The 13,795-nt window shown below is 34.0% G+C and overlaps 1 protein-coding gene across 1 annotated transcript; it reads left to right on the top strand.

Moving 5' to 3' along the window:
• The first annotated feature begins 10,610 nt into the window (after positions 1-10,610).
• Positions 10,611-12,181, top strand: LOC106424967 (transcription factor ORG2-like). Its single transcript, XM_048760868.1, has 2 exons — positions 10,611-11,520; positions 11,668-12,181. The coding sequence occupies exons 1-2, from the start codon at positions 11,221-11,223 to the stop codon at positions 12,115-12,117; spliced, it is 750 nt and encodes a 249-aa protein (XP_048616825.1). The 5' UTR covers positions 10,611-11,220; the 3' UTR covers positions 12,118-12,181.
• The last annotated feature ends 1,614 nt before the right edge of the window (positions 12,182-13,795 follow it).

The raw sequence follows: 13,795 nt of genomic DNA, 5'->3' as shown, positions 1-13,795 counted from the left end.
GATAACTCTGTGCCTTTCCAATCTTTGCATCAAGTTTAGACTTTAGGATGGCTAATCCTATCATGTCATATAGTGTAACATTTCGTGTTATTATCTCAATATGATTACCACATCTCTTGCCTCTTTATCATACTGATCTGTAGCATAGTTTTGATCAGTAGAGATCATAGGTATAGTCTCGACCACTTTCTTTCAAGGTCTTAGGCGTTTTTCTTCTTAAAATCTAAAGGAACTTGTTTCCTTCCTTACCCATTGTTTCTACTTGGAAATCATACATTATAACTTCAATGGGTCACATGTTCTTTTGGGTGTGTATAATGCCTTTTAAGGCAATGTCTTAGCCATAGTTTCTTTACTATGCTTACTATACCCATTCATGATTTCTTACTTGGTTTTATGCCCTTTAGGCAACTCTTTAAAATTATTTATATGTTCAAGTAAGATCTGGCAAGATAATGAATTCAAAATCAATTCTTATTATATATATATATAAAATCGTGAAACATCAAAGCATATCATAAAGCAATAAGACAAGTCGTATCGAAATTTAGTCCTTGAGACAATCAGAAGTCTCAAAGTCCATCTGATCATCTTTAGCAATGTTGGAATCATTATCGGCCTCATATCCGGAATCGTGAACCATGTGAGCCTCCGGGTTCTTGTTCTTAGACTTTCATGGTAGAGCTCACATAAGTGCTTAGGGGTTCTACAGTTCTTGGCCCAATGGTTTCCCATTCCACATCTGTGACAAACGGATTTGGTCGAGTAAGACGGTTTGGATATGCCGCCTCGACCACGGCCATAACTACCTCGGCCACGGCCATAATTGGAACCACGACCACGGTTATTGTGGTTTCCTTTCCGGCCGGTCGAGTAGTTGTCTCGGCTGTTCGAGTAATTGTCACTGCCACGCCCCTTGTAACCACCACGGCCATTGCCGTGTGATCTCTTATTGTTTTGGACGTAATTGCACTTGTTGGGTTCTTTCTTTTCAACCTTATTAGCTTCCGGTAATGGTGTTGTTCCAACAGGTCTAGCTTCACTGTTCTTCATCAGGAGCTCATTGTTTGCCTCGGCCAGAAGCAGGCACGAGATCAGATCAGTATATGTGGCGAAGCCTTTCATTCTGTACTGCTGTTGCAGTATCACATTCGATGAATGGAATGTAGAGTAAGTCTTCTCAAGTAACTCTTCTTCGGTTACTACTTCACCACAAAGTCTCAGCATCGAGACCGTCTTAAATAAGACTGAATTGTACTCATCCACCGACTTATAATCCAAGAATCTAAGATTCTTCCAGTCGTTTCTAGCCTTTGGAAGTAACACCGTTTTCTGGTGATCATATCTATGCTGTAAAGCATCCCAAAGTTCTAGTGGATTTTCCATCGTGATGTACTGATCTTTTAGACCTTCAATGAGGTGATGGCGTATAATACTCATAGCCATGTACCGATTCTTATCGGTCTCATTGTTGCCCTTGATGATAGTATCACCAAGTCCCTTTGACCTTAGACTGATCTTTGTATCTAGCGCCCACTGCAAGTAGTTATCTCCGGAGAGATTAAGGGCTGCATAGTCTCTGTTTGAGATTTTCGACAGCTGAATCACATCATCATTCAAAATTAAGTCTCACAATGTGATCATGTGGCCGCAAGATAATCAACAAGCTCGGCCACAAACATGTCTTACGCATTTATGAAAATCAAGCAATCTAATTGACCATGGTGCGAAACAATTATCAAGCCACACGGCCATGTAGTTCTACTTAATGCAAACGGTTTCAAGATTTTATAAACTACATGCTGGTCGATTCGTTTTAAACAGTATGAATGCAATCCATATTCAGATTCGAGTTTAAACAATCCTAGCAATCTTTCTAGGTGATCAAACAAACAATCAAGGTTCAAATCAAACAATTAAAACCGTTTTTCCAAATTAGGGTTTAATGGAACAACTTGATCTTAGATCAAGGGAGTTTGATTTGAGATTCAAAATCATTAAGACTTTGATTTTAATTGATCAATGGATCAATCTCGAATTATGGTTTAGGGGATCGGACTTATTCGAACTCTGATTTACTCATTTAGGGTTTGATCTATTTGTCCTTAGGCTTTCATCTTAGAGATTATATTTTAGGGTTTCAATCTTTACAAAACAACCAGATTCGATTTCTTGTTTTCAGATTTCGAATTACCTTTATTTTGTAGGGTTGAACCGGACCACCAAAGTCAGATGAATCTCTAGTTGCACACGGACGCGAGCTGGCTCCTTATCGGGTCGCAAGCTGGGACGGGACGCGAGTTGTCTGTGATACGAACGTGGGATGGCTCTATTGAGAACAGGAAGCTGCGAATGTCTAGGATCAGGAACGCTTAAGGGCTTTAGCTGATCAGGTGTTTGCAAGCCGGAACGGAAGCAAAAACAAGTTAGGGTTCTTCGGGATTAGATCTTTGCACCAACTCCTCTCAGCTCATGAAATAAAAACAAGGAGTATTAGATTACATGAATACCATATCTGAACAAGATATCATCAGACAACTAAGGTATGATAAACTTATCTTTCACAGGATTTGAATTTGGCTAGAAAATCTTGTTGGTTCGGATTAGGGTTCCAAAAGACCAAGACGGCGTCATGTATTGTTTCTGCGAGTGAGGGCGCGTCTTAGATCGGATCGACGAACGGTTTGCACTGATGGATTTGTCTCGTCAAGAGCTTCAAGATGATATGTGGCTCGTCGTCTGGTTCCTCGGGGTTGGAGAGATCAATTGATTTTAAGTTGCGCCTGGTTTATGGTTTATGTGTGACGGATTTTAGGTTAGGTTTTGTCTCAGGGTTTTGGAGTCTATCGTGCTGATAACGTGTTGTAAATAGAGAGTTTTGAGACTGAATATTTCTGTGTTTTATTAATGATCAAGAGGGTTCCTTTATATACGGATTACAAGATGAAGATAAATAGAAAGTATCTAAAACCTAAACTCACTAGGATTAGGAAAACTACTAATACATAATAATGAAAAGATTACATCTAATAGAAAAAGGAAAGAGTTTCTTTTTTTCCAAGCTTTGTGGCCGCTTCTCTCTCTCCTGAAGTCAGTTCTCTCTCTCCTCTCTCTAGGCTTCGGCCATCTCTCCATCTTCTAGGTATTTGGCCGGTCTTAGGCTAGGTCTGGTTAATGGCAATCCATGATTTATAACAAAAACATATTACTTGGTAAAACACCCTAAACATTGTTAAGAATTTGAAATCAATACTGAAACTTTGAAATATACCTATACTTTAAAAAAAAAGTTGTCCGTTGGTCCTTAGCTAATAACTACAAAATTCAGAAATACAAATAATAAATGATTTGATTATTTTGTTTTACATGTATACTAATATCAGTAATAAAATTTTAAAAATAATAAATAAATATTATATGGTAAACGTTTTATAATGTCTTTGATAAATAAAATATAAATCGATGAGGTAAGTCAAGAATCATAATATGTTGACTTAAAAACAAAAATCAAACAACAAAATCAATATTTTTTTAAAAAAAAAAGGGTCAAATTCAAATTAATATTTTTTTTTTGACAAAGCAAATTCAACTTAATTGGATGACATTAATACAAGTTGACAGTTCAAACAAATCAACCTTATTAAAAGTTATAAGATGATATAAATCTACCAATACACAAATAAACGAAAATAAAATCTAAGTTGACAAACATGAAAACTAAGTTAAACTGTGATAATAAGTCAAATTCGTAAAACAATCAACTACTAAAATAGAACTCTTTTAATATAAGTAGATCAGATGCTATTAAGTTGATTGAATTGAAACAAGGTAACTTTATTAAAGGTTAACGCAAAATTAATAAATCGACCAAGGAAAAACTTTCGATACGAATAACAAGCATATAAACAAGAAAATTCACAATCGAGAAACTTTCTCTCAGATACTGTTATCGAGAAACTCAAGCCTTCGACATTTTCCGACGCCGGTGAAGCACGAGCTCGCCGGCGTCGACTTTGCTCACACCTTCTCATGCTCCCCTTTGATCTTTCCTGTTTTGTTGATTCACTTTCACACTTTTTCAAATTTTCTTTTCCAGATCTGGTTGTGTTATTGTTTGAGGAAACTTGTATGGCTTCTTGCTATCATTTAGAGATCTCTGGAACTGACATTTTATCCGAGAGCTCCCGGAGAACTTGCATCAACGCAAGTACCATTTCGATTCACCATAAATCTCGTCCTGAGCTCGCACTTCATTGCGGCTGCAGATCTGCATGTTCCCTCTTCAGCACTTGCACAAGTTTCACCTCACCTCACCAAGACCCTTGCTTCGCTCTTCATATGTGCACCAAATCCTGGAGGACTTCCCTTGGTTGCCACAGATCTGACATAATCTTGGACAAAGCCCCAAGCATAAGCGCAACAATTATCACTTGCCCCCGCAGTCTATCACTTTCAGTTCATAAACGGGCCTCCGTTTCTTTTGTCGACGGCTTCTCAACCTCCACCCTTCCTGTCTCCACTGTCCCTCCTCCAACCCGCTTCACTGCTTCTCAACCTCCTGTTAACGTTAGCTCCACCAACGAGCATCTTAGCTCCGCCGCAAGCTACAAACCGTTCATCAAGTACAGATCCGGTGAGCTACCTGCTGATGTCAGCCCTTCTCCTCTTAATTTATGGGCCTGGCCCATATTGCATTCAGAAAAGGTCAGCCCTTATCCTACCTCCCAAAGTTGCAAATTCAGTGAAAAGGCTTCGTCCATAAACTGCTTTGGAGGTTTGGTACTAACTAGTATTAGTTCATCAATGATTCTCGATGGGTTCACCGAAGCTTTGATCCGAACTATCTTGCACGCAATGCTATATTTCTCTTTTTTGAAGAGTTTTTCATCCTTCTCTATTGAAGAGAAAACTTTACCACCATGCCTTCTTTCTTTGAAAGAGGAAGACTTCTCGGCTTCTTTGTCGAGTAAAAGTTCCAGATTTTGCACCATCTTGTCATCTTGTGTAGCGGTCTCTACGGGACCAGAAGATGCAAGCGAGACTACTTCGGTTTATCTCGTAGGTGAGAACTGGGTTTCAACGTTACTTGTGACTAAGTTTCGGCCATCCGATTTTGTTGCGAAGGTTCCATTGACGCATTCAAGCTTCGTCTTGAGTTCGCTGTCATCTTCTCATGAAGATTTATCTAGGCTATCTTCTTTTGTTTATGTGTTTTATACTTATTATCAAAAAGGATGGATAATTCCTTCTTGTTGTATCCACGCAAGTTAGGTTTAATGAAATTAATTTATGTTTCAAAAAAAAAAACAAGTAAATTCACAATTATATTAAGGCCAGTTTGTAATCACATTTATCAATCTGATCAAGGTGTAAGTCAACTATTTTAAAATATATCGATCAAAAACAAATAAGTCTATTGCCACGAAATAAATGTAGACAGTTTAAGTAGTAAGTAACTGCCCTAGGCCCTTAGGTATCAGTATATCACATTATCAAATGATATATATTACTGGTTTATGCTTACAACTTGCAATGCTTACGTACCTGCTGACCAGTTGCTGACAAGTTAAAACATAGAATAATATATGAACGAAGAAGACGCCCGCAGCTTCTTCTAAACAATCCTTAAACTTATGAATTATTTGTCTTTTTCTGTTTTTTAAACTTTAATTATTTGTCTTTTTCCAAAGATAGCGTGTCATGATTTGTTGATATTCAAATTTTGAAATTTTATGAAATAATATAAATAGCTGTCAAAAAAAAATGAAATAATATAAATATATGTCCTAATTATTGACAAATTTGCGGGCATTTTTTTTTTAGGAAATTAGGTGGTATGGCTATGAAAAAAACAATATTTGGCTCTATAGCTAAATGACCTACCTTACATCAATACATCGTGTATTTTATATATTAATACACTATTACCCTCGTAACTGACCGCTGAAACTTGCTACCAAATAATTGTAAAACAAATCATAAATAAATATAAAAATAATTCGTGGTTTTTTATTATTCACATACCACTTTTTAGATAAATATTTAATTGATAATTTGGTGAAAGTGAATATGTTCCATCTCAGATTTACGAGACCTTCATTACCACCGTTTACATTCTCGATGAAGAAGAAGACCACTTTCAAAGGCTCCGACGTTGAGGAAAACTTATCGATCTTTTGTGCAATATATATTTCACAAGTCCATTCTATTTTCATTTTTATATAGTATAGTTTCGATCACCGATATGTATTATTTGTTCTATTTTATTTGAGTTCAAGGTTTATGTCTGAATTTAGGGTTTATAGTTGGGTATAGGGTTTAGTAATTAAAGTTTAGGGTTTAGTATTTGGAAGATGGGTGTTGAAGTTAGGGTCATCATTAACTTTTTTTAACGTAATCATAGACATTTCATACTTTCACCAATATATAGTATGCTATTGATTTTGTTTCATTCTATTTGGGTTTAGTTTTATAATTGATTTTAGAATTATATTTGGGGTTAGAGTTTAGTAATTAGGATTTAGGGTTTAGTAATTAGAGTTTAGTGATTAGGATTTAGAGTTTATTATTTAAGAGTTGAGGTTGGGTTAATGTTTAGTGTTTAAGGATTGTCGGTGTGGTTTGATTTCTATACTACTTCGACGATTTAGAATAGAACACTCGGTGTATATGTATGTGGTCAATAAACATTTGACATGGATGCATTATAGTTTATATTTGGGTTTAGGGTTTGGTGATTAGGGTTTAGGGTTTAGTATTTATGAGTTGGGGTTGGGGTTGGGTTTAGTATATAGGAATTATAGGTGTAGTTTGCATCCTATACTACTTCGCCAATATAGAATAGAACATTGAGTGTATATATATGTGGTCAATAAACTGTCACGTGGAAGTCTACTTCTTCTTTTGTACGAAAAGTTTTTGGTTCCCTCTTGTCCATATCTTTTCTCAGTTACGTCATCAATATATAATACATTCACCAGGTAATTGTTAACGAAAGGGGTATAACCGGACAAATTATATCACAAATATTAGTTTTTTAATAATGTCAAAATCATTGCTATTTTCTTAATTTTCATAGTGAATATGGTTATTCAGCAAATAAACCTTTTTTTTTTGTTTCCATGTTTCTGACAAGGAATAAAGTATTTGTATTTGTTTTGGTTTTTTTGCTAAAGTGGAATAAAATATTTCGTTAGTATTAAACCCCTATCTTTAATTGGTTGATTCAATCAAGTAGAACAAGTCTTAACTTCCGTATTTGTAAGAAACAAATACTAGTAATTACAGGTTGAATTGGTCAATTGTTATGTTTACATGTTAAACATATTTATTGGTTTATAATACATGCATGGCTGTCCATATAACAGCTGAACATTATGAGAATCTCCATGCATATGGTTGATGAACGGTTTTACACTTTTAATATCTTCTAAATATTATTTACCAAGTGACTGATTTGATGTCATCAACACATCATTTTTGCAAAAATGATGACATTGGCTTATTCCGAAGTGTGACATGTAATTGTGATATAACTACGATTCAAAGGATAATTTACCAAAAATGATCCAGAACTTGATTTTAAATATAAAAGTGTACCCAACTTCAATCAAATGCAAAAGTAACCCAAAAGCTTAGTAAAATTACAACCATCCCTTTATGACCAGACAAAAAACCAAAATTTATTTTTACGAATATAACCCCGTAAGTCTTCTTTTGTAAGTATTCCCAAAATATAGATCTTAAAAATAATTTATAAATTTCATAAAGATATTTTGATGAGTAAAAATTGAATTATAAACATTTAAATAATATAAATTAACATCTAGTAAAATTGAATTGTTTTCAACATAAACGAGTGAATGTAGTGTCACGGTATTTTTTGGTTTAGGGTTTGGTAACCTATGTTGTAGTATTGTTTATATTTTTAGGGTTAGATTTTGGAAGATGATTTTTTTTTTGAATTCCTGGAAGTCTTCTGGCGTAGTCTTCTCCAATGTCTTTTTTTCATAACATATCTGAGCGTTTAGGTAAGTCGTCATGTCTAGCTTTTGAAAACTCTTTTGTTGCTTAAAGCTCTTACTTTATTTTTAAAGTTTTTCTCTGTTTTGAAACAATTTGAATGCTTTTGGATATACAAGTTTTTCATATCTGAGTCAGACTTCCGAGAAGACTTCCCATGAAGTATTCCAAAGTCTGAGTCAAACTTTTTTTATGCATGTTTTTCTTATCTGAGTCAGACTTTGGAAGATTTTCTAGGAAGTCTTCTCGGAAGTCTTATAACATATAATGCATTAGAAGATTTTCTGGAAGTTTTTCACGAAGTCTTCAAAAACCTAACACCTGAACATAAGGACTATCTTTGTGGAGGAATGATCTCGAACTCCAAGTGTAATAGTTTTGTTTATGGTTTGTTTTGTGATTTGTATGTGTACTATTTTATTTGTGGATTCTTTTTGTAAATTTGAAAAAATGTTAATGAAAACAAATTGGTAAATATGTTCATGTCTACCATAAGAGAAGAACCTATAACACTTTCACTAGAAGTCTTCTGGGAAGTCTTTCGAGAAGACCAAGCAGAAAATTTTAAGTGGGAATTTAAAATACAAGCTGGAAACTTAAATTTTTAAGTGAAAACTTAAATTTTAAATCGCATGAAAGTTAAAATGGTATATCTTATGATCTAAGAAGACACATTAAACCACATGACTTGATATTTTTAAAATTACTTAACACTTTGAAAGTTAAAATAATTATCTTGAAGTTACTTAACACTATTAAAAATACATGTTTACAAAAATTAACGAAGAAAACTTCAACGGAAGTCTTCTTAATAAGTCCTCTCGGATTAGCTAGAAACATTAATAAACATGAATGTTGGTAACCTCGTAATTATCACCAATTAAGTTATGAATTTCATTCATGAGCCCCAATATTGACTAATATACATGAATTAACAAGAAAATATTTTAAAAAAAATAATTTTAGAGAAAATGAAACTTTATTACACATTGACTTAGAAGACTTCCACAAAAGTCTTCTGGTAAGAGACTTCTAGGAAGTCTTCTATTTAGGTCATTTTTGCAATTTTAAATTTACAAATGAAGACTTCCAGAGAAGTTTGCTCTACAGCAGACTTCTATGGAAGTTTTCCTTTGTAAATATTGGTTTACTTTTGTTTTCAAAAAATCTCAAAAATACCAGAGAGAACTTACCGGGAAATCCTCTCGGATAAAAATGTTAATTTTGCAATTGACCGAAATGTGTAAGAAATTTTACTTTCTCTAGAAGTCTTTCCAGGGAAGTCTTCTCAACTGGTGGAAGTTTTTTCATTTTCGCTGAAAGTCATTTTAGATTACTTTTTGCAATTAAAAATTAAGACTTCCCGATAAGTCTTCTCTTGTATTTTCGAGATTTTTATGTTAACAAAGAAAAATTGGAAGAATTGGAAGACATCGAGAGAAGTCGTCTATAAAAAGCACACAGAAAGTCAATTGCAAAACTAACATATGCATTGACAAGAAAACTTTCGTATAAGTCTTCTACAACGAGAAGATTTATACAGAAGTCTTCTCTGGCGAACATATATTAAAAAAATCAAAAATCATTCTTAGATCCAATGAGATTCATGTTTAACTTCTCCAAGTACACACAAGTTCTTATTGAAAATTACCCATGCATTCTTCATCAATATTCATGAACTTGAGTAACTCTAATAAGCTTATAAATTTTGAAATAAAAAAGGTAGTATTTTGGGATGAAATAGGAGAGAAAGTGAAAGGGAAATGGTTTATGTGTGTAAGAAATAAGAATATGAAGATGTAGATGTTAATTTGTGTGTATTTAGAGCTGGGAATTGGTTGTTCATGGTGGTTATTGTGTTGATGACAATTGTAATGTTGTAAATAAAAGAGGAAGATGAAGATGATTCGGTAAAACAAGCATTTTTGAGAAAAAAATAAGGGTTTTTTTTTTCAAATATGATCTAAAATTTCAAGACAAACACAAAAATAACTTATGCTTTTTTGAAACTTTCTTTTTCTCTATTCACCCTAGAAGTTCGAGTTATTCACGAAAATACCATTACTTTTTTGTATTTCTTTTTTTGAAAATGAATCTTTTACCTTATCATCCTCATCTTCACCAAGTATTTACAATATTGACATTGCCATCAATACACTAACAACCATGAACAACCAATTTGAAGCTCTTAATGCACCAAATTTTCGATTTTTACTATTCATATCTCATTACTTATGCACACAAAACACATGTCATTCACTCTCTCTTCAAATTCATCCAAAAAATAAAGATTTTGATTCCAAGCTTTGTAAGGTTCATAGAGATATTGAAGCTCATGATTCATGGTCATTAACGACTTGGTAGCCTTTGTAGTGAAGTTCTGAGTGCTTGGAGAAGCTAAGCAAGTCATCTCACAGGTTTAAGGTAAGAAGTCATTTTTTTTTCTCAGATCTGTTCGTGAAGACTTTCAGAAGACTTCGGGAAGACTTTCAGAAGACTTCGCTAGATTTGTTATCCATCAAGAAGACTTCCCCTAGAAGTCTTCTAACTTTCCTTTATTAAGAAAAAAAAACAAAAAATTCCAGAAGTATTCTCAAGTGAATATGTTAGTTTTGCAATTGACTGGAGTTTGTAAGAAATTTGACTTTTTATAGAAGACTTCTTGGAAAAAACTTCTATAGAAATCTTCCGAAAGTTTTTCTGAAGTTTTCTCGCTGTTGCAAGAAGTCTGCGTGAGTTATTTTTGCAATTTAAAAATAATAGTAAAACAATTAATATTAATGAAAAGACTTCTTGCCCTCTGTTAAATCTAATAAAGGAAGACTGAGAAGAAAAAAAATGAAGTCTTTTCAAATTTCAAATCTCTAATGCAATAAGCCCTTGCCCTGTATATCACCTTCCCCGTATACCACCTTATGGAATGAGATGTGTTTTTTTTTGGGTATATGTTTGTGGTATATGCTCACAACATAATATTTCTCTTTCTAGGTATTAAGTAGTATAACACTTATAATATGGTTTCTTAACTTTCATTTCACAACAAGAGATTTTTTTGTTTGTTTAATCGGTTAATTAATCCTACTATTCACATTCACACTATATATATATATATATAGATCGCTGGACAATCCCAAGTCCCAGCCAAAACAGCTTCAAGAGAAAACATAATCTAAAAAACTTGCCTTTTATCAAGGTAAAATGTGTGAATTGGGCCCTGTCTTGTTCCCAAAGTTTGGTTGGGCGTTGACGGGAAAGTGTGCGAGCTACTCCACCAATGATGGCACGTCGTTTCTTGATTTTCCTGTACCGAAGACTTATGGAGTGGCTCATCATCAGACCAGCTTAGGGGTTTCTGCTTCATCTGAGGGTAATGGAATAGACAACAATTCGGCCATGATAAAGAAGCTTAGTCACAATGCTAATGAGCGTAACCGTCGCAAGAAGATGAACTCTTTGTTCTCAACTCTTCGTTCATGTCTTCCTGTTTCTGATCAACTGGTAAGTAGCTGATCTGATATATGTAATGTGAATGTGTTTCAAATCAAAAACCAATTAGAAATAATTAGTCTGCATATTCAGTTTGATACCATTTAGAAGAAGAATATTTTGTTAACCGTCTCTTTTTTTTTCTTTACCATCTTGCAGAATAAGTTAAGCATTCCTCAGACGGTTTTGCGGACCGTGAAGTACATACCGGATCTGCAAGAGCAAGTGAAGAAGCTAACCCAGAAGAAGGAAGACCTATTGGTGCGAGCATTGGGTCAAAGAGACATGGAAAGTTACGCTAAGCAGCAACCACAAGCGGTTGCTAGTTATGTCTCCACCGTTTTTGCGACTAAGAATGGAGACAACGAAGTGATGGTCCAAATCTCATCGTCCAAGATTCGTAAGTTTTCGATATATAATGTGTTGAGTGGATTAGAAGAAGATGGTTTTGTTGTTGTGGATGTTTCATCTTCGAGTTCTCGAGGAGAAAGGCTCTTCTACACTTTGCATCTTCAAGTAGGCAAGACTGATAGTAACAAGATAATTTGCGAGGAGTTAAGTCAAAAGATATTGTACTTGTATGAAGAATGTGGAAACTCGTTCAGATGATATTTTGTGCTTGGTTCTTTTAGTTATGTTGTCCTTTTTAATTTACATAAATCTTCTTGGCCAATTTGTTGTAGCCGAGTTGCTCTATTTTGGCCGAAGTTAGTGGTCGTCTACTAATAGAATTGCTACTACGTTCATGCTAGATATAAAGTAGAAAGCAAAATTAAGGTATGTCCATCATTGAACCGACCGGAGGAGGTATAAACGATATTTGTGTGTTCCCTGGAAGTGGGCTTATGTTTCTGGCTGTAGACTCTAGCCTAATGCCATCTTACTTCATATCTGACCTTAGTCCTGCCCCCAAATGTGTTCTCTTTTTGAAAACCTAACGGTAAACTAATCTGATTCAAAATGTTTCTATCGTTCCGGTTGTGTGGCCATTGTTACTAACACTTCTTTGTTGACATCGTGTTATCAGGAAGAGATGGAGGAAACTGGACTGTTCATCGGCAGCCTCGTCCCCCTCCACTACGTCCACTTCCTACTCTACCCGGGGAACCGCCACCAATCATAAATGTTGCTCTCAGAGGATATTTTATATTAGTTTGGGAAAAATGTGGGTCAATTAAGAGAATTTTGGAAAATTTTATTAAGATTTACAATTTTGGAATATTCTGACCTGTTCTTGAAATGTTTTTAGGCTGATGTCTGAATTACAGCAACATAATTTGCTTACTTCGTGTTAAAGGTAACGATTGATGTTGACCATAGATCGATAGTGCCTCTACATGATATATCATCGACCGTCGTTACTCTATCTATTTTTACTTCGTGTTAAGGAAGAAACATCTTAGAGACTATTCTAAAGTTATCAGTGTATGAAAATGTCAAGGACACCTTTAATTTGTACAGATGGTGATTGATATAAAATATCCATGCATCTGAGCTTTCAAAAGATCTGTAACAATCAAATGAGTCAGCTGCTATAACTTTATATATGGTTTGTTTCCTCGGATTATTTCATGCTTCATCACACAATATTTTTGGTTATCTCTTTTGCTAAAATGCCGCCTGAATCAGTCGATACTCCTTATAAACTCGAAAACCCTACTAATGTTGGCAATATTGACCAAATTTATCAAATATTTGTTTTATTTTTAATGTAATGATTAATATGTCATGACTTGTTAATACTTTGTACTTTATTTTACATAAATCAATATTCATAATTGAACACTGAAATAATAAATAATTCTTTCATGGTGTTTAATAAAATATGCTAATAAAAATAAAATAGTCAACAGTTATAATAATTTGCTTCAAAAGAATCAACCAAAAGTTTTATAAATCAAGGGTTCAAAATACGTAGGTCAAAATTTAAATTAAGTTGAATGACATGAATAAAAGTTGACAGTTCAAACAAATCAACCTTACTAAAAGGTATGAAATAATATGTATCTACTATAAATAAATAAACCAAGATAAAAAAAAAAAAACAGAGTAAGGGTTCGTGGTTACATGCAAAATAACTACGGAATAAATTTAGTGCAGTACTAATAGTAAAATAAATAGAAATATGTATATAAGTATATGCTGAAATTTTTGTTAAAGTTAAATGCGGTGTAGTTAGTATAAACATTCAAAGCTCAAGTTGACAAACATGAAAAATATGTTCAAACAGTGATATTAAGTCAATCTTTTAAAAAACAATGAACTAGTCAAAATATAACTTTCCGAA

Source organism: Brassica napus, chromosome C6 (assembly GCF_020379485.1).
Source record: "Brassica napus cultivar Da-Ae chromosome C6, Da-Ae, whole genome shotgun sequence".
In the NCBI taxonomy this organism is placed as follows: Eukaryota; Viridiplantae; Streptophyta; class Magnoliopsida; order Brassicales; family Brassicaceae; genus Brassica; species Brassica napus.
This window is presented reverse-complemented; position numbering and strand designations above follow the sequence as displayed.